The 20,812-nt window shown below is 63.9% G+C and overlaps 1 protein-coding gene across 1 annotated transcript; it reads left to right on the top strand.

Annotated features, from left to right (window-relative positions):
• The first annotated feature begins 1,371 nt into the window (after positions 1-1,371).
• GATA5 (GATA binding protein 5) lies at positions 1,372-11,445 on the top strand. Its single transcript, XM_060078889.1, has 6 exons — positions 1,372-1,930; positions 3,194-3,369; positions 9,848-9,973; positions 10,423-10,510; positions 10,841-10,968; positions 11,290-11,445. Exons 1-6 carry the CDS (start codon positions 1,375-1,377, stop codon positions 11,443-11,445), a joined length of 1,230 nt encoding a protein of 409 aa, XP_059934872.1. The 5' UTR covers positions 1,372-1,374.
• The last annotated feature ends 9,367 nt before the right edge of the window (positions 11,446-20,812 follow it).

A 20,812-nucleotide genomic window follows, 5' to 3' on the forward strand; every position in this document is an offset into this window, starting at 1 on the left:
CCCAGCCTGGTCGCCCAGCACCTGCTCTTCGCTGGCTCTGTGGGGAGGCTTGGGTCATCAGTCAGGGAAGCTGCTCAGGTGGCCCGTTCCACCAAGGCGCTGGCACCATCGGCCCACCCAGGGAGTGCCAGGAGCCACCTCCAGACCCACCCTTCCCACATTTCTGGTGCCTGGAGGAGACCCTTTGGGAATCCCCCAAAGCGAAAGGCCCACCTAGGGGTGGAGGCAAGAAGCCGGGCAGGGACCTTGTGGAAAGGAAGTGCATCCAGATGGAGACTGCCCACCCAACCTGGGCCCCCCAGCTGGGAATGAGTGCGGCAGGTGCCCTGCTTGGTAAGAAACTGAGGAAACCGTGAGACTCCCGCTGGACTTCGCGGGGGCAGTGGCCACGGTACAGCGGTTTGAGTTCAGGGAAACGGAGCCAAGCAGTCCCTTTGGAAGCAGGACCCCTGCTCCGGGCCCCAGACCAGGAGCGCACTGGGGGATCTCTACCACTGTGTCCGTGATGGCGAGGCCAGGTTCACAGACTCATCCACAGTCGGCTCCAGACACTAAGCCAGCCTTAGCGGAAGCCTGGGACTGGCGGAGGGAGGGCTGTGGATTGGCGAAAACCCCGAACAAATTTAGAGAAGTTCTCGAGCTGGGACTACTCCGGGGCACCAGGCACCTGGCTGGCTCGTGCCGCCTGCGTTGGCCGGGACTCGGCGTTGGGTGCCCCGCGCCGTGCTTCCAGTCGCCTTTCCCGCGGAGCCCCGCACGCCCAGCCTGATCCGGTCACGTGGCAACGCGGCCGCAGCCCCGGCGCTGACCCCGAGGGGAGGGCCCCGGGAGGGAAGGGGTGGTGCGGCGGGGGCGGGCCGGGGCGGGGCGGCCCGGAGGGGCGGCCGGAGCACCGGGATTCCCTGCGGAACCGCGCGGACCCCGACTCCCAGTCTCCAGCCCGCCTGTCGCCGCCTGCCGCGCCCGCGCCCTCTGCGCCCTCCGGTCCTCACGGCCAGCCGGTGAGTACCCAGCCGGGCCTGGCCGCGCGCCCCTCCCCAGCCCGGCGCCTTCTCCCGGCGCCCAGACCCTGCGTCCTGCGGACCTGCCGGGTTTCTCCTTCTCAGCGCCCACCGTGCCCACCTGGGAACCTCCGAAGCCCCGGCTGTGGAGGAGGTGAGCTTGACGTTCCCGCTGCACCCGGGATGCCCCATGAGCCGCTCCGAGCCGCCCCCGCCCCCTGCCGTCTGTCCCCGCAGGTTCCAGGACCCGCCCCAAGAACCGCCGGGCTGGGGAGCGAGGAGCGCGGCCTGAGCGACAGCACCTGCGGGGCACAGCGGCCGTGACCTCGACACCCGTCCGTCTTCCCTGCAGGTCAAGGCCGCGCCAGGGAAGATGTACCAGAGCCTGGCGCTGGCCCCGAGCCCCAGCCAGGCCGCCTACGCGGATTCGGGGGCCTTTCTGCACACCCCGGGCGCCGGCTCCCCGGTGTTCGTGCCGCCGGCGCGCGTCCCCTCCATGCTGCCCTACCTGCCGGCGTGTGAGCCGGGCCCGCGGGCTCCCGCGATCGCGGGGCATCCCGGTTGGGCGCAGGCAGCCGTGGCGGACTCGTCGGCGTTCGGCTCCGGCAGCTCGCACCCGCCGGCCGCTCCGCCGCCCGGGGCCACCGCCTTCCCCTTTGCGCACAGCACCCCAGGACCTGACGGCGGCGGCGGCGGCGGTGGCGGCGCAGGGGCCCGGGACGGCGGCGCCTTTCAGGGCGCGATGCTGGCTCGCGAGCAGTACCCGGCCCCGCTCGGGCGGCCCGTGGGCTCCTCGTACCCCACCGCGTACCCGGCCTACGTGAGCACCGAGGTGGCCCCGTCTTGGACCTCTGGACCCTTGGACGGCAGCGTCCTGCACAGCCTACAGGGCCGCCCGGCTGGCCTCCCGGGCCACAGAGCCACCTTCGGTGAGTGCGGGACTGGGAGGTGGCTTCACTGACTGGGGTCCTGGGTGCTGGCCGTACTGGGGTGCAAACCCGCACCCTACGAAATGCACGCCCCAGAGTCAGGGTTTTCCCAGCCGGGTCCGACACCAGCATGGGGCCGGCCCAGAACCCCCGAGACCTGTAAACCTGGACGGAACGCAGCGGCTGCCACCCCGAAATGAAAACACCGTCCTGAGTTTCTTTTTACACACCTCGATATTTCTGCTTTTCATCCATCCAAACCCAGTATTCTGGGCTCGTGCCATTTAGAGCCTACGTCTTAAACGTTTTTATGAAAAGTTTTGGAAATGATTATTTTTTAAAGCTCAAAATACCGGTTTATCTAAGTAAACCACCACATTCATCTCTGTTCTAGAATGTTTATGTATTCTAATTTGAGACCCAGTTGCAATCGCTCTCCAGGGTATAAATTTGAGGAATCGGACTCCAGGCCCTTAAAGCGGAGAGCTGCTCCCCATCCCTCCCTCCCTCCCGAGTCGAGGGGCCACCGACTCTTTCTCACCCCACCCTCAAAACTGAGGGCCACGCCTTCTTTTGCTGCCCAGTCTTTTAGCCTACACCCCGCCCCCAGCCCCTCAGCGCAGGAAGCGGGATCCACTTGGCCTGGCCGCCAGGGCGCCCCACGCCTGGCGCCCACCCCTGGCCAGGCGATGATTGATCCCCGCCCCGCCCCCACCCGGCGCCCAAGTGTCTCCAGCGCCTGGCCAGGTCTGGAGGGGGCCAGGAGTCCTCGCCCCAGCAGCTCAAGTGGGAGGACAGTGCTGAGACCGCGAAAGCTGACAGTGAAGGCACCGCGGTCCTCGTGGGATCCCGCAATCCGATTCGGCCTCACTGCCACTGCCCGGCCTCCAGATCGACCCACTTTGCAGAGGACAAGGCCCTCGTCCTCTGCCAGTGTAGACGCTCCTGCCTCCCCAGCGAATCAAAATTACCAATGCTGGTGCTGGATCCTGTTCAGAGTGGGGCAATTCCCTGTCACCTGCCCCGAGGTTGGATGTATTCACCCTCCCCCCGACCTTTTAAAGCAGCCCTGAGGAGTGATTGAGACCTGGCACGAACTTCACTGTATGTAAACTTAAACTTAAAAAAGAAAGTTAGATAAAGTAGATTTTGAAGCAAACTAAAATAAAGGCACAAAAAGGAAGGGAAGGAGAAGGTGCTGCGGACATGGCGGCTCCCAGGAAGGAGCAGGGCCTCACCCAGCAGCCGCCCGCCTTCCCGCAGCGGCCGACCTCCTGGAGGAGTTCCCTGGCGAGGGGCGCGAGTGCGTCAACTGCGGGGCCCTGTCCACGCCGCTGTGGCGCCGGGACGGCACCGGCCACTACCTGTGCAACGCCTGCGGTCTCTACCACAAGATGAACGGCGTCAACCGGCCCCTCACGCGGCCGCAGAAGCGCCTGGTGAGTGGGGGCAGCCACAGGGCAGGAGGGGGCAGTGCTTCTGCAGCCACGGCCGGGGCACCAGTGGAGCCCCAGGAGGCCCGGGCGGGGTGGCAGCGCCCGGTCCGCTGTCCTGGGCCCCCTGGTCTGGGGACCACGCGCCCACACTGTCTGCGGGGTCCCCCAGAAGAGCTCGGCTGTCCCAAGCTCGGCCCTGAACCTTCTGGGCAGGGGATCACTCTGCACCCGCTGCGGGCTCAGCCCTGTGGCTCCAAGGGGCTTTGGGCTGGCCAGGTTGGGGGGAGCGCAGAGAGGCAAGGTGACCTGACCCCAGGGAGGGGACTGGAGGGGAAAGTGGCTGCTGAATGCAGGCTTTGTTGGAGGACGTTGAATGTTACCGGGGAGGGACCCTGGGCCCGCTGCCTCCAATACTGCGAGGATGGGACGAGACCAGGCCTGTGGTTGTTCCCTGGGCGAAACTTGTTTTCACTTTTGGTTTCTTCTGCTGTATGGCTGGGTAGTGAGTAAGGGACTGGGAGCCGACCTCTCCCCCCAGCAGGGCAGAGTCCCAGAAGCAGCATAAAGGTTTCAAGTTCCTTTGTTCTCTGCCATTTCACAGGCAAGTTTTGATGCTCAAGTAATTTTGCAAGTAAGTGGCAGGGCCCGCCGATGTCGGCCAGCTGTCCGGTCAGTGAGGCCGCGGTGGCTCCCGCTTCCGGGTCCGGGCAGGGTTGTGTTTCTGGGCTGATGCTGGTGTGAGCCCTGTAGGGCCAGGCGGCTGGTTCTGGTGTGTCGGGCCCCGAGGAGTGTGGAAGGGCTTTCCGTGGCTGATGCTGTGGGATGGCCGTGCCATGGCTGCTGGTGTGGGCCACGGGGCGGTCGGGGGCTGGCCTTTACTAGACATTCGAAGGCCCGGCTATGGCAGCAGCGGGGCCAGACGCTTTGAGGCCCCGAACTGGGTGGGCAGGAAGCAGGACTGACTCGGTCGGGCAGCTTGAGGGCAGCCGCTGTTTTTCTTCCTCTGATCTGGCCTGGCATTTGGGGTTCTGCGGGCCCCCCACCTCCCCCAACCCGTGCTGTGCCTCTCAGAGGAGGGGGAGCCTCAGAGTCCACATCACCCCAAGTCTGGTCTCTGCCCCTGTGATCACGCCCCCAACCCCAGGTGTGCTGCACCGGCCTGATGTCCGGTGTGGCCTCAGGGAAGGGGAAACTGAGGCCAAGGGACGGGGTCCTGGGGGCTGCGTGCGACCCAGACCTGACCCCAAGCAGCAGGCCGGTCCCCTCCTCTGGCTCCCTGCACTGTCCCCGGGCCAAGCCCTAAACTGGGTGCCGAGGATGCACTGCCCAACGGGAGATGCAGGGCTCCCTGCCTCTACCCACACTCCGCGCGGGGCTCAACTCCCAGCAGAAAATTCCTGGCTTGGGGGGTGGGCGGGCCAGGGCCACCATCTCCACCCTGAGGCGTTCACCGTCACATCAGCCGGATGACCACCCGGGGCTCCGAGACACTGAGTGACTTCCCTGGGCATGCAGCCTGCTGACGGCCAGCCCTGGGCTCGGACCAGGACCGTGGCCTCAGGCTCCCACGAGCGCCCCACTGAGGCTGAGCCCCCCGCCCCTGCCCTGGATCTTCCTGCCCAGGCCCCTGCGAGATGAATTCAGGGACGGCCCCCTTGCCTGCTGGGAAGGTCAATTGGGCGGCGTGTGTGGAGCACTTGGACGGCCATGGCCGGTGGGGGGGGGCCGGGGTCAGCCACTCGGCCTGGCGAGGCCCGTGTCATAGTCTGAGGACGTGGGATAGTTAGCTTTGGGGGGCCCCCAGGGTGAGGGATGCCTGCGCGCCTGCTTGTCTCCCCGAGGCCTCAGGGTCGGCCCGGCCCTGGTCACCCCTGAGTCCAGGCCCACGCGGACCTGACTGTAGACCACGCCCAGGAAGCGTTTGCCTTGTCGGGGGGGCCCGGGGGCTTCCTCAGGGCCCCTTTGCTCCCCGTCCCTCCCTGAGCAGGATCCTAGGGGGTTCCTCTGACTGGCTGCGGGGTGCCCACCTGTCACCCAGGGCAGGCGGCCCCGCAGCTTGCCCGGTGGCTGGTCCTGGCAGGGCCAGGCTCACTGTGAAAACCCTGAGATGCTTAAAGTCCTGAGATCAGAGCCCGGGCCGCGTGCTCCTGGCCATGGGGGCTGGGCCGGTCACCCCAGACTTGCCCCCGCTCCAGTGCCTCGCTCTCCCTCGCGTGTGGGCAGAAGTGATGCCCCAGGAGGGGCCCCTCCAGGAAGAACTGATCCTCCCCTTCTTTCAAATAATTCCAAACGTCCTAGAAGCGTGTCACCAAGGATACAGGAACGTGACAATAACAAGTGTGCGGCCCCCTCCCGGTAGGAACCCGTGTCTTTTTTACCCTTTGCCTCCCGTGTGCATCCTCGGTCATAAGCTGGGGGGTTACACCTTTGACCCGAGGCTTCCATCAGTGTAGACGAGCAGGGAGGGTGGTCCTGTCCCTGTGGCCAGGGGCTCTACGAGCGCCCCTTGGCCCGGCCTGACCCCAAAACGTTGGAGCCCAGCAGCCAGGGTCCGCGGACGGCAGGCCCGTTAGCCCGAGGCCAGTTCTGACGCCAGCTCCGGGACGTGGCCGGTGCCACGGAAGGCCCAGCATCCTTCAAAGGCTCACCGACCCGGGTGCTCCTTCCTGCACAGCCCGCCTCACAGACTTGTGTCCTCAGCACGCTTTGCCCCGAGCAACGCCGGGCTCCCACCCTCCATCAGGTTAAGTGTCCCCGCGTCTCCCCTGCCAAGAGCATCCAGAGGACCCGTTTGAAACGGGAGCATCTTTGCGGCTCCACCACCTGCAACCTTTACTTTCCCAGCCGCGTCTCCGCCCTCTGCTCTCCCATCCCCCCGCCTCTCCGCCAGCCCCCCACCCAGCTCTGCGCTGCCCACTGCCCTGATTCCCCTGGGTGTCCGGATGCTCCGGGAGCCTGGAGCTCAGGCTGGCTCTGCTGCTGGCTTTGAAGTTGCACTTCTTTTGAAAAGAACAGACCAAAAAAGAAAAACAAAACGAAACCTGGAGAGGCCCGGCAGTTAGGGGCCCTGAGAGTGGCTGGGCCTGGCCTTCTGTCCCGACCGCGAGTGAGGAAGAACAGAGGGAGGCTCCGGGCGTCCAGGGGGTGCGGCAGCCCCGGGGACGTGGCCCCTGAGTGTGTTCAGCCGAGAAAGGAGGTTCTGTCCCCTCCGGGACCACCCCGCACCTCTGGCCCCTCATTGTCTGAGCCTCAGTTCCCCCCACAAAACGCAGGCAGCTGAGGGGATGGAAAAAGATAAACGAGCAAACACTGCGAGAATTTCTCAAGGTCATTCTTTTTTCCCATTTTCTTGATTTTAATCTAATTTCCAGTTTCTCGATTTTAATTTACGCTCGCTGGAGAGAGCTTCCAATGTGGCTTCCAGATTCCCCCGCAACTCCAGGGTCTGGGTGATGGGTTCACACCACCTGGGCTTGTGTCCTGCCTACACGCGGTCCAGCTGCTGTAGCTTCTCCCCGGGACCCACAGCGGTGCATGGAGCTCCGCTGGGGTGACATGGGGGACACTTGGGGTGCCCATGTGGCTGCGGTCATGCCCACGTGTGTGCAGCCTTGCAGGCGTGCTGTTGGAAACAGTGCTGACGTGAAGCCTTCGCGTGGGTCTCTTTACACCCTCGCAGGAGTGTTTCGGTAGGAAGGATTTTAGTAGGAAGTGGGCTGACGACCGGCCAAGGAAACCGCATTCCTGTGATTCCTACAGGAATGATGCTAAAATTTGGGGGGAATGTGAGTTGGCAATGTGAACTCTAAGGGAGCAGCTGTTGGTAAAAGACCCTGAGGGTCCCAGCTGGATTTGGAGGAGGGGCCTCAGGCCATGGTCCCCCGCCTTGGTCTAAAGGCACAACTGGAGTTGGGGACCGCGATGGGGCCCAAGAAGGCAGGTTAGGGCCACCAGATAAAATACAGAATGCACAGTTAGATGTGAATTTCAGATAAACAACGAATAGCGTTTTAGAATAAATATGTCCCAAATGTTGCATGGGGCATACTTACACAAAATATTTGCTGCTTATCTGAAATTCACATCTCGCTGGGCATCCTGCTTGTTTGTTTGTTTGCTAAATCTGGGAACCCTGGGGAGGTCCCAAGGCCTCCTCCCACCTTAGGAAGAGGGATGGACTGGGGGTCAGGGGATCCTGGGCCGGGGCGGGCAGCAGGGCTGGGAGTGGGCTCCGGGACAGCAGGGGGCCTCCACGTGGGCACAGCTCCCGGCAGCCAAGAGGCAGGTGGAAAGGAGGGACGGGAGCAGGGGAGGGGAGGCTCGAACCGTGTCCAGTGAAAGCAGCTGCTTTCCAGACAAGATCAGGATGTGGCCGCCGTCTTCCCAGGGAGGCCCTCCGGCTGGGGGCCTGCTTGACCCCAGGGCCAGGGCTCCTGCCTCAGAGTGTGTCCCACCATCCGTCCCTTCCGCTTCTCCTGGGCCTGGGCCCGCCGCCAGCTCTCTCCACTCCAGCAGGTGCACAGGTCCCACCCCTAGGAACCCTGGGGAGACCACTGGAGATGCGGGCCAGGCTGGACATCAGGCGCCACACAGCCGTGGCCTAGAGGCCGCCGGCCAGAGGATGGGGTCTCCCCAGCCAGGCCAGGAGCTCCCGCCCTGCCCTCCCTCTGGAGCCTCCAAGGCCTCGTCCCTTCCTTGTCTTGTGGCCCTTTTGTCCCGGATCCTGGGGCAGAGTCCTGCCTGGAGACCGGAGGCCGAGCCTTAGATTAAACAGGGCGGAATTCCCTGGAGCCTCTGGCGGCAGCCTGGGCCTGGGGAAGGGGAGGGCGAGGAGGCGTTTCCAGCTCTGCGTTTTCTTGGGAACGGCTGGTGCCGGGGGCTCCAGACGGGCCCCACTCTCCCTCCCGGGCCAGTCACAGGGAGAGCCTGTGCCCTCGAACGGCTGACAGCCTGGGGGAAGGGGGTGGGCAGGAGACGGTCGGCAAGGCTGGCAGCTCGGTCAGTGCAGAAGGAAGGACCCCAGAGACGGCAGACAGACGGGGCAACTGAGGCTGCCCCCAACAGCTCAGCCCTACCCCGGGACAGATTCCTTTTGTGGCTTCTCTCGTCCATCTTGCTTTTGGTTGTCCTCTGGCTTGGTCCTGGGCTGGAGAGTACTGAAGAGAGAACACACGTCCTTGGGACGATTTTGAGTGTGGAGTCTCACGGGCTTCTGTCCTTGTGCCCCGGGGTGCCACTGAAACACCGTAGTGGATGTGACTTGGTCTGACCCTGGCTGCCACGGGGAGGTCGAGGTAGAGACCCTGCATCACTGTGGTCCGGGCGAGGGGGCAGGGGACTGGACCAGGCAGGGGCCATGCAAATGAAGGAAAAGTTGACAGATTCAGGGCATCTGAGGGCAGGGGCTGGGGAGAGGAAAAGGCAGACCCCCCGAGGACGAAGTCTGGGGGAACGGGGCTGGGGAGGGGTGTGCCACCTGCAGGCTGTGCTGGGGGGGAGGGAGGGGCTTTGGGCCTGAGGTGCCTTGGGGGGGCCTGGGCAGCAGAGAGCGTCTGGAGCTCCCAGACTGCAGGGGACAGGACCCCATGCACACACCGAAATGGGAGTCGGGCAGAATCCTTGCCTGGGAGCGAGGGACTGGGCTCTGGGAGCTCGAGGACCTTGAGCTGGTGGGAGGACCGGGGTCAGGCCTCCGACAGCTGCTCTCCAGCCAGCCAGCCAGCTCGGCAGAGCCGCTGGACCCCCAGGCTTGTTAGGCCCCAATTCCTGGGTGAGCACTGTCTGGGTCCCACTGGGCCCCCACGTGCAGGGAGGTTTGGGGACCCTGGTTGGATATGGACCTGGGAGGTCGGCCTCTGGAAGGTTCTGGAAAAGCCATCTTGCCCCAGTATGAGGCATGTGAGCAGCAAGGCAGGGGTGGGCATCGGGATCCCGCAGCCCACAGTCCGGCGCAGAGCTGCTGAGCTGAGCATGGGCTCAGAGCCCCAAGTCTTGGGAGGCAAGGCTCAGAGGGACCAGCAGGCCCGCTGGATGTTCAGCCCAGGGCCTGACCCGAGGGCGGCCCTGTGACTCCTAGAGGTGCTGCTCCACCACAGATATACGGGGCTAAGGCCCCGTGTTGGTTAAAAAGAGGCTGCAACAGACACCCAGCTGCCTGTCCGTGCTGGGCTCTTCACGAGATCCTGACCCCACAAGAGACCTGTGGCAGGTCTCCTGTCACCCCCATTTTGCTGACAGGGAAGCTGAGGCCCAGAAGGGTGAAGTGACCTGTCCCAGGGCTAGCAGGGCACCAGGTCGAGGCTCCGAGGAATCCCGGGCAGGCCTCAGGTCCTTAGCGCCCAAAGGCCCTCTCACCCAGCCCCACACGGCCCCAAGCCCCGAGCCCAGCGTCCATCCCTCCCGCCCAGGTGCACCTGCCCCGCTGAGCCAAGCAGCAGGGCCCCAGCCCCTAGCCCTGCTCACCCCAGCCTCCTGTCCACAGTCCTCCTCACGCCGGGCCGGTCTCTGCTGCACCAACTGCCACACCACCAACACCACGCTCTGGCGGCGCAACGTGGACGGCGAACCGGTGTGCAACGCCTGTGGGCTCTACATGAAGCTGCATGGGGTGAGCGGGACCCTTCCTGGCCCGAGATGGGGCTGCGGAACAGGGCAGGGGTGTGGAGCGGGCTGGGCCTGAGCTGAGCGTGTACGCGCCTGTACACACGTGGCCCCACTGCCCGCACGTGCGCACGTGTTGCTGTTGGGCCCGTGGTACAGATGGGCTCACAGAGGCTGTAGCGTCGCTGTGGCGTCCCCGCAGCCATTCAGCCGGGCGCAGAGGCTGGGCACCCCCAGAGCCCTCCTGGCCCCCCGGCTCCCGGAGGCGGGGGTGGGATGGGCTTCTCCCTACCAGGCCTGGAGGAAAGTGCCAAGCCCGGGGGTAGCAGCTCCCCAAACAGGGCCGCAGGAGTGACCAGCCCTGCAGGGCTGAGGTCGGGGCAGGTGGCCATGCAAGAGGCCCCAGGGGTGAGCACGGACAGGGAGCAGCCGTCCACCTCCTGCCAACCCCACCAGGTACCGCGGCCCCTGGCTATGAAGAAGGAAAGCATCCAGACACGGAAACGGAAGCCGAAGAACATCTCCAAGACCAAAGCCTCCTCAGGTTCATGGGCCAGGGCTGTGGGGGGCCGAGAGGGAGCCCAGGCCCCCAGGCCCTCCTGTGAGGCACACCTTTTCCCTATGGAATCACTTTGAGTATCTCACATTCCACCATTAGAGAGTCACATGTTTGGTGCAAGCATCATCGTCCTGAAGTGCAAATACCATTGTCCTGGGATGGTCTGGTCTGGGGAGGGGCTGGGGTGGCAGGAGTTCACCCAGCAGTGGGGCAGGAGGTCCAGTGGAGGAAGCCACACCCAGCACCTCCAACCCCCCGCGTGACCAAGGCAACCAGATCTGGCAGCTTCTGTACATGCCCTGCCTTCCCTCCCAGGATCCGCAGGGAACACCACAGCCTCCCCGCCGGCCTCTGTCCCTGACCTGGAGATCTCAGCGGCCACTTTGAAACCTGAGCCCAGTCTGGCATCCCCTTCGTGCCCCGGGCCCAGTGTCACCTCCCAGGTAAGGAAGTCAGGGTGGGGTGGGGTACCCAGAGCCGGCTCCCAGGCACCTCCTGGGGCCCCCTGGCACCCCAGCCAGGTCAGGGCCCCCACGGGCCCCTGCCAGAAGCTTGGGGCTGGACATGCAGCCGGCTGCTGGTGCCAGGAGCTGACCTGTGACCGACACTGGCTGAGAGCCCCTGTTGATCCTCACAAGGGGTCCCCACCCCATTCCAGGGACTGAGGAGCCCCCTTAGGGCAAATCACCCTGTCACAGGGCTCCTGACCTCAAGTGAGCCGGCCACTGTTCCCGAGTCTCACGCATGCCGTGTCCTCCCTGCAGGCCTCCACGCAGGTGGACGACACCCTGGCCCCCAGCCACTTGGAGTTCAAATTTGAGCCCGAGGACTTTGCCTTGCCTTCTGCAGCCTTGGGCCCCCAGGCCAGCCTCGGCGGGACCCTGCGCCAGGAGGCCTGGTGTGCGCTGGCCTTGGCCTAGGTCCCCGGGCCCCCACCAGGACCCACCTCGCTACTTCTTTGCTCCAGCCCAGCAGAGAGACCGCCAGGCCGGACGCTAGAAGAGACTGGAGCCAGCCGGACCTGGAGGCCTCCTGTGCAGACGGCAGTCGGGCCCCAGAGCAGGAGGAAGGCTGGTGGGAGAAGGGCTCGAGCCCCTCCCCGGATGGCAAGGGACCCCCAAATGTAGGGCAAGGCTCTGAACCATACCAGCCACTCCGGCCATGGCTGACTGGGGCTCCCACCCCCAATTGACTTCTATCCTCAAGGCTCGCCATCATCATGTTTACAGGTTGCAGCCGTTGGAAGAACCCCACCGTCCTGTTGTAAAACCAGGATCACAGGTGAAATCACTGAGGCCGGGCAGGTAACAGGGATGAGGAGGGCAGCCAGATGGGGGGCCTCCTCAGGCCTCGGGCTGTCCATTGCCCACATTCGACCATAGAGCCACGGCACAGAGACCTTGCCCTCCTCGGAGCATGGGATGGCCAGAGACAGATGTGCAGCTCGTGCACTGTACCAGGACGCCACCCCAGGGGGAGGCCATTCACATTGTAGTCATCGTGGACTTGTATTTATTTGGACGGTTTTCCCAGACGGAGCAGTAAAGGGCCTTGTTCTGACTGAATCTGTGGATTGTAACCATTTCTGATGGGCAGAGTACGCGGGGCCCAGTTCTGACCCACACGGGCACTCTCGGGGTGGTTGGGTGACCACAGGTCCTGGCTCACCTGGGACTGCCCCGGCAGAATTATCAATAACCCCCCCTTTCGCGTACAAAGCCGTCCCCTCCCAGGGCTCGGTGATAAATTAGTTAGTCGGCGCACTGGCTAGGGGCGGCTCTGCCCACGGGGCTGATGAATGGCTACTGACAACCTGAGGGCAGAGGCGGGGGGGGGCCACGCCCTGCAGAAGGACCACAGCGTCCGTCCGTCCGTCCCATCACTGCCCTCCACCGACGAGAACTTCTGATTTTTCCACGGAAGCCAGAAACCTGGCTTTTTTTTTTTTTAATGTAAAGTCTTCCAAATGAAAGCTTCCCCTGCCACACTCCCAATTTGATTCAAAAATCTTTTAAATTTTGTGCGCCATCTAAACCAGCCACCATGGTGCCATCCTATTTAAAACATTGCTTTCATACTGAAAAATGCTCCTTCTTGGTGGCAGCTTCCCGAATGTGTTCCTTCGTCCTGAACTTGTACCTCGAGATTCAACCAGCTCAACTTCCACGTGTTGTTGTCTTTTTTTTTTTTAAGACAAATGCCGCCATAAGAAAAAAAGTGTAAAATAAAGATTTCAATCTTGCCTGCCTCTCCCCATCACCTGTGGGATTCCCGGCCTCGCCTAGAAACGCATCTCTTGGGGCCGGGCAGCTGGACCTCACTGGCCGCTCTGAGTCACGTCAGGAGCTCTCAAGGGCACCAGTAGGACTTGACGAGACCCGTAGACACTGGGTGGCTCCGAGGTCACCACTGGGTGGGGGCGGGCAAGGCCCAGCCTGGGGACCACACTGTGAGAAGTCATCACTTCGGGGTCAGGCAGACTCGGGTCAAGTCCCTGTCCTGCCCCCTACTGCCCTCCTGGCCCGGGGTAGGGGGACACAGAGCAAGCCAAGATTTGGGCAGTGGTGGCCCCAGTGGCGGCCCCAGTGGCTCCCTGTGGGTCTCATGCCTCTGACTGGGCCACAGCAGGCAGTGTTGAGTGGACCCTGGGGACGCGGGGGCACAAGGCATGAATCAGGCCCCCTGTGTTGAGGGTACCGGCCACTCTCACCATCTGGGTGTCCCCACGAAGTCACGAGCCTCTGTGCCTCGGTCCCGACTGTGATCGGGGACCCCCACCCTCCCAACAGGGAGGGCTGCAGCACAGACCACCCAGATTCGGACAACCTGAGGGGCCAATAAAATGCAGACACTCAGGGCCAGGGGTCAGATCGGTGACGGGCGGGACCTGGGGACCTGCACGTTCACAAGCGCTCAGGGCCCTCGGCAGCCACACTGAGAGCCACGTGACCAGGGCCAGGCGTCAGAGGAAATGCCTCGGGGATGGGGTCTGGAGCACAGCACAGCCAGCTCTCTCCAGAGCGGGCTGGACGGGAGACGGGGACGGAAGGGCCTGCAAGGGCTGTGCCCGCGGGCGCCCGTGCTGGGTGGGCCAGAGGTGAGGCCGCTGCCATCTCGTCTCCACGCCACAGGCCTGGGGCCGCCTTCCCGGGAGCCCGCCCACAGATGAGCAAAAAAGCACAGAAAGGGTCGCCCCGCTCGGGGGGGCAGAGCCCCTTCCCACCCCTTAGTCCGCCTCCTCTCACCCCTCTCAGGGCTCGTGATGGGGCTTTGGGCCCCGAGCTGAGCGGGAGACCAATTACTGAATTATCGAGCAAGTGGCAGTGGCCTCCGCGGGCCGCCCCACCAGGCACCCCCGGAACCTCTCAAAGGCAAGACCAGCCCAGCCCTTCTGAGGCACCCAGGCAAGAGGGTGGGAGGGGGCGCAGAGGGGAAGCAAAGGCCCCGGAGGAAGGAGCCACAAGGACAGAGACAGACGAGGTGGCCGGGAGCGCCTGGCAAGGACCACGTGGCCACGTGACCACTACCGCAGTCACGGCGGGAACGGCCCTCCGCCCCGCAGGTGCCCCTCCCCGTGTGGCCCGGTGCATCCCTGGCTCTTCCCTCCAAGGGGGGCGCCAGTCTCCCTCTTCCCCGACGAGAGAAACCCAGGCACCTGAGAAGTAACACCCGGCTCAGAGAGGTGACACAAGGCGCAGGGCCCCAGCAGCGCCCTGACCAACCCAAGGAGTCTTCCTAGAGGTGCCCACAGTGCGCCGGGCAGAACAGGCAGGGTGGACAGGAGGGGGTGGATGCCCCGCCCACGAGGACAGGTCCCCAAGGAGAGTGCTTGGCAAAGAGGGAAGGAGGACGCGAACTCATCCTCCGATTTCATCCTTTTTCAGGACGCGCCTAGGATGAGGGAGGCTGAGCCTCCACCTCTGGGCCTGAGGAGCTTTAGGCAGAGCTGCTCAATTTAAGCCTTTCTCCCCAGCACCTCTTCAGGTCCCGGAAGCTGTAGGACCCGGAGCCTTAATATAGCCGCCGGGCACCCCCTTCCTGCGGCTCTTCCACCAGCCCGCCTCAGGGCTCTGCCCGGCGGCCATAAACAACCGGATGGGCTGGGGAGGCTGGTGGGAGTGGGCAGCCGCAGGCCGCTTATCAGACGACAGGACGGAAAGGAAGACCACTTCATCTGCGCTGCCGGGCCGCCCGCACCTCACTTCCCACATCTTTCAAGCTAAAGCAGACGTCCGGGGGCATGGGGGAGGGGTGCCACAGCTTCTCCAGCCTGCAAAGGTCCCCTCTGTCCGCAGGAAGTGTCTACTGAGCCCCCGCTGGGCTCTGTCCTGGACGACTGGAGAAGGGAGAAGACACCCAGCGTCCCCTCGACTGGGGTTGTTTGATCCAGAACTGTTTCCAAAGCATCCCTTCTCCTTCCCACTTAAAGCCCTTAACCCATGGCCTCACTCCAGACGCGGAACAGGGAGGCCAAAGGCATCACAGGGCAGCCCTGCAGCGCTCACACCTGGAAGCAGAAGCAGCCACCCCGCCTGTGCCTCCTCGCGGAGGGTGTCAGGGTGGTGACCCCAGCGGCTCCCCATCGCCCTGGTTTTCTGAGTCTGGCTGCCGTCGGTCAGCAGGGTATCCGCTGCCCTCAGCAGGCACACGTTCATCCCACAGACCCTTTCCGTGGAGCGTCGCCACGGCCTCCCGCAAGCCGCCTGCCCCAGCTCAATCCCTCAGGGCAGCCGGGGCCACGCGTCCAGCTGTGCCCAGACCCAAGAGCTTCCCGGTGGGGCTGCGGCTAAGGGTAGTTTCCCCTTTGCTACCGAAAAAGATGGCTCTTTAAAAATGGGTGCCGGGCTACCCTGGTGGCGCAGTGGTTGGGGGTCTGCCTGCCAATGCAGGGGACACAGGTTCGTGCCCTGGTCCGGGAGGATCCCACGTGCCGCAAAGCAGCTGGGCCCGTGAGCCATGGCCGCTGAGCCTGCGCGTCCGGAGCCTGTGCTCCGCAACGGGAGAGGCCACAACAGTGAGAGGCCCACGTACCACAAATTAAAAAAAAAAAAAAAACGGTTGCCAATCCTCTAAGGTGCTTGTCTGAAAATGTAACCTGCTTATTAAGAAGGACAAATCGTTCTTTGGGGAAAGCACTGCAGGTGACCGACTCCTGACCGAGTGAGGACCTTTCTTGGAGACCAGTTGCTGCTGTCACCAGCATCAAAGACAGGCCATTCTGCCACCAAGCACGAGGGGCCAGCAGGCTCAGGGCCGGGGCAATGGACGTGCAGTCCTCCCTGCCCTTCCTCTGCCACAAGTCCGTGGGCAGTTCACGGGGCTCGGGGCGGCTGGTCTCCAGGGTGTGTGGACAGGCGTTCAGCAAGATGATGACCAGGCTCCCCATTCCCAGCCCGCACGTGGACCCCCACTCAGCGGAGAAGAAAGGAGGCCAGAGGGACCTGGCACCCCCGGAGGCCGTGGGGCTGCAGGCTCTGGGGTGCCCCGTCCTCCCCTCGCGCACCTTGGTAGGGGCTGAACCCACCCCAGAGAAGAGGGGGCCGGTGAGCCCCACGGTCCCGCTGGAGCCGGGGCGGGGGCGGCCGGCCCTCGATGGCTATGTGGAAGCCACAGCAGGCAGCCCCCCCTGCAGTGCCCTGCGAGGCCCGCCAAGATGTTGACACGGACGGCTCCAGCCGCCTTATTTATTATCTGATAAAGGGTTCTCGGCACCGCGGGTGGACGGCGTCTGGCCGCGCTGGGGCCTGGGGGAGGGAGGAGGCTGGGTGGGGGGACGGGAGGCCAGAGCAGGCCTCCACACTGGACTCTGGGACCGGACACACTGAGGAATCTGGATTTGCCTTCTCCTTCTCCGGCCAACAGCCTGCCTTCTCCACTGCCAACGAGCCAGCGGGCCAAGGAGGAGCTCTGCTCTTGTGCGGAGCGGCCCGGGGGACCTCCTGTTTGGACGTCACACACCCTGAGACCTGTGCCCCCCCACCGCCCCCCGTGCTGCTAGACCCTGCTCCCCCTGGTTCCAGGAAAACCCCGAGCTTCGGCCCTCCTCTCCGTCCACCCCCACCCACCCAATTACTGCTGCAGCCCATCACGCACCCCTCTGCTTGGCCTGGAGCTCAGACTTTCCATGATGCAAATCTGGGCCTGTTTCTCCTTTGCTTCCAAACACTCGGCCCAGGTACTGCCCCAGCAACTGCACAGATGGCCCAGCCATGACTGCCTGGTGGCCCCAGGGCCCCCCTCTCCTGGCACCTGCATCCACTCTTGGGTACGGGGACCCTTGCCAGCATCCAGACACATCACACCTCTGGGTCTTTGCACGTGCCGTTCCCTCTGACTGTGACACCTTCCTCCTGTGCGCCTAACCGGAGACGTGGTACCCAGGGGTCAAGACCCCTGATGCCCCCTCCTCCACACAGCCTTCCTCGGGCTGTCCTAGGAGGGTCGGAATCCACAGGTCTCCACCAGGCAGAGTTGTCACAGAACGACCCAGATGACCCACAAGAGGGGATCCGTTAAATGGCCGAGGGAACGTATGTGGTGAGCCCTTAAAGGGTGTTTGACAATTACAACTTATTCTAATGTTGTAATGTTTTTTCCCCGAACCTTCTTCGAGTCGGCTTTTATAACCACGAAGAAGACAACAAAGGCGCCCTCCACGGGGTCTCCGTGGCCGGCTCTGCCCACCAGCATCACTGCCTCTTCGTGCACTGTGGGCCTTAGGGGACACCCGCAGGAGGCTGCGTGGGAGGGGCAATGGGGGGCACTCCAGGACAGGTGGGGACCATCTGAGGCCCCTGGGGGCCTGGTCATCCTGGAGACCAACTTAGAACCCACGTACATCTCTCCCCACGGGGACTTGGGCAAAGCAGGCGGTGGTCACTGCCCCAGGCGGCCTGTGCCTCCCCCTTGGCAGCGATGCCTATTGCCCTGGCCAGTCACTTCTTGTCTGTCCATCCTCACCTTAGAGGTCAGAGAGGGCCTGCTCGTCCACACCACTCCAAGCAGGGCCCCCGCCCCCTGTGCTTCTCCCCACATCCCACGGCCTCCCTGGCGCTTGCCCATCCCGTAACCACAGATTTGAATGTTCCTGTGCTCTCTTGGTCTCGCCCACTAGAAGCAGCTTCCCTGAGTGCAAGGGCCTCATCCAGCCCGTTCCCCCGTGTCCGGTGATGAGCCCAGTGCCCGGCCGACCCTCAGTGATGGAGGACTGAATGCACGGGTGGACCACGTGCCTGTGGCCCCTGCTGACTCGTAGGGGTGGGCTGACCAGTCACGGCCCCCGACAAAGCCCGTCCTTCCACCCTGTGGGTGGCGGGCTTCTGACTGTCTCTGTCACCCTTCAGGGCTCTCAGTCCTGCTGAGGATGCCAGGGACAGGGACAGAGGGGGTGAGGTGGGGTCCCCGGGGGGCCTGGGGGAGGGGCGTCCCCAGAAGCACGTCCCCAGAGGAGGATTTGTTGGGGCCGGATCCATGAAGGCCGCGCTCCCAGACGCCTGGCGGGGAGCGGGGAGGGGAGGAGTCAGCCAGGGCCATTCCCGGCAGCGTCCCAGCCCCTGCCCCATCCCCCAGGACCTCCGGCGCCCAGGACTCTCAGAGGCTGTCCTGGCCGAGGTGTGGAGGCTGGCTTTCACCCCACACCAGTGGGGCACTGTGCACACGGGCAAGGGGCTCCAGGAAGCGCGGCCCAGGGTCTGCCTGCCCTCGGGGTGGGAGGAGGGTGTGGAGCTGCAGCCGCCCTCCTCCCAGACCGCCCAGACCACCTGCCTTTGCCCTGTGGGCTGGATTCACGGCCCGCCTAGGCCCCCACTGCCGGGGCCAGTTCACATGGCTGAGACCCCGTGCCTGTCCTGGGTCGGGGGCTGGGCGGGCTGGAGGGGCCCTGCCATGTCCCCTGGGTGTTCCCAGGCCCAGACAGCCGTGTGCAGGGCCCGGGGAAGGAAGGGGTCACTCAGGGTGCCACACGGCCGGCAGGCCTCACCCCAGAAGGCCTGTGGACACTGGCCAGGCTGCATCAGGCTGGATCCCGGTTCCCAGAACCTTGGAATTGGCTCCAGGCGGGGGAGGTGCGGGAGGCCCCAACGTGCCCCGAGAGCTTCACATCTGACCTCTGAACTAATTACTTCTGAGTTGTGTCTCCTGTGTGTAAAATGGGCCAAGCGGCTCAAGGTTACACAATTTTCAAGTTCAGTTCTGTCATTTCTTTGCTTTTTAATATACAGAGGACCTCAGAACACGGCCATGGGCAGGGACCCTTGATCTTGACCTCTGGGAGACCCTGGAGGCAGGAACACCCAGCGCAGGCCGCGGGCACAGAGCGGGGCGAGGCTGCCCACCTTTCAGAGGGGGAGAGAGGAATGAGGCAGTGAGGGGCAGAATGGAGACAGACACAGAGGGAAGACAAAGTGCGACGTTGACCCCTGACCCCAAGCGCCCTTGGGTCTGGCAGCCACAGCCCCCCTCTCCTGGTGGCCTGTCCTGGGGCATGTGTCCCTGGGGCGACACTGGGGGCAGGGAGGCCCAAGGAACACCCGGGCCCTTTTGGCCTGCGGAGGGAATGGCAGGGAGTGACAGAGCCCCTGCTGCAGGGAAAGAAGGTGAGTTTTCCCAAAGCTTTTGAAGGACGTACCCCAAAACCCTTCATGCGGGTCAGCCAGGACTGCTGACCCTGGGCCAGGACCCAGCTGTGTCCCTCGCACAGGAGTCCTTCCAGCAAGTCCAAAATGGGCCGGAGGTGGGGGACTGGTAGCCAAAAGAGTGTGGGAAGGGCCCACAGTGCTGGGCCCGCCAGCCAGGAACCCTCCCACCTCCCCACTGGGGAGCTTCTCTGATGGGGCACCACCTGACCGCCCCCCACCCCAGGCAGAACTCAGAGGTCACCCAAGGGCACGGGCTAACTTGAGGCCAGCAAAACGTGTCCCACGGGCCCCTGGGGCTGAGCACTGGGCTGGCGTCCCCGTGGAGGACGGGCAACAGTCCTCAGCTTGATCGTGGCCCCCACGGGCCCATCTCTCACCCTTGGGGGCAAGGGCTCGGGCAAAAGGGACAGAGAGAGCTTGGGGGTTGGGCGGGCAGGCTGACCCTTGGCTCTGGTCACCGTGGGTGGCATGATTTCCTTAGCCAAGTCCAGAAGTCCGTCCCTGACATGTGGGAACAAACTTAGCTGAGATGAATGGCTTTGGGGGCCTCCCCTCAGTGACCCCCTGCTGGGCTCCAGAAAGATGGGGGGGACAGTTGCCCCCCGAGAGCCCCTCTGAGTCCCTCAGTACAGAGTCCAGAGCCCTGAAGTCACGGCCCGGTGGTTAGGGAGAGGGTAACGTGTCTCTCTGAAGCTTTTAAACTAAACACAGAAAACCCTTAATACGGCAGCCTCCTTAAATCAACAGCTCTGAGCCAGCGCGTGCCGCCTGCTGATGACCGGGAGGTTCTCCTCAAAGCCGTGCCAGGATTTTCTGGAGAAAGATTTAAGGCCCGCCAGCCCAGCCCCGTGAACCTTCCTAACTAAAATACTGGGCCCATCCGCTTCCGGCCTGCACGTCACTTAGAAGCAGCCACTCCCCAGGTCACGTTCCGAGCGCTTTCCTGCGCTGTGGCCCCGGCACTCTGCGGAGAGCCTGCGGGAGTCCCAGTCCTGTGAAGATAAATCTCCCTTGTTTACCTTATGAGTGAGAGGGGACATTAAATACTCAAACAAAGTACATCTCCGCACTCCAAGGCCAAGAGATACTTAGAGCGCCAGCCCTTCGCGGGGGCCCTTAGAGCATTCAGAGCCAGGTCCGGAGGGGCGGGGCGGCCCTACGGGCTCTCCGGGCGGCAACAGACCCACCTCTCAGGGCCACAGGGTGGTCTGCAGCTCCCAGGACTGGACAGGCAGCCAGACCAGCACTGACCAGGCTGGCAGAGGGCAGGCCCTGGCTAGGGAATCAGTGGCTGACATGGGCCCCAGCTGTCTGTGAGCAGGGGTGGGGCCGGGCTACCATGCGGGTGGGGTAAGCACTGCTCGGGGCCCAGCTCCCACCCCTGACCCCCACCCCTGTCTACAGGGCGACTGCGTGAGGGCCCATCCTCCACATCCTCTCCACATCGTCCAGGGGGTTACAAGGACCATGCAGCGTTTCTGCCACCAGACAAAACACAGGCCAAACCCCACAGCCTTCTCTCCATCTCCCTCACCCACCGCAGGGCCGGTGTTGGCCTGGCTCTGGGGCGGAGAAGGAGCCCTTTCCTGGGTCCTCCCTGCGGACCCCCAAAGGGAGATGCAGCCCCTGGGGACCCAGAAAGAGAGGAGGC

The sequence above is a fragment of the Mesoplodon densirostris genome, chromosome 16, assembly GCF_025265405.1.
Source record: "Mesoplodon densirostris isolate mMesDen1 chromosome 16, mMesDen1 primary haplotype, whole genome shotgun sequence".
Lineage (NCBI taxonomy): Eukaryota > Metazoa > Chordata > Mammalia > Artiodactyla > Ziphiidae > Mesoplodon > Mesoplodon densirostris.

Excerpts from the sequence above, each read along its gene's own strand:
- GATA5 (XM_060078889.1), top strand. The coding sequence starts at position 1,375 with ATGTACCAGAGCCTGGCGCTGGCCCCGAGCCCCAGCCAGGCCGCCTAC. Across the intron at positions 1,931-3,193 it reads GGGCCACAGAGCCACCTTCG|CGGCCGACCTCCTGGAGGAG; the intron begins GTGAGTGCGGGA and ends GCCTTCCCGCAG. Across the intron at positions 10,969-11,289 it reads GGCCCAGTGTCACCTCCCAG|GCCTCCACGCAGGTGGACGA; the intron begins GTAAGGAAGTCA and ends TCCTCCCTGCAG.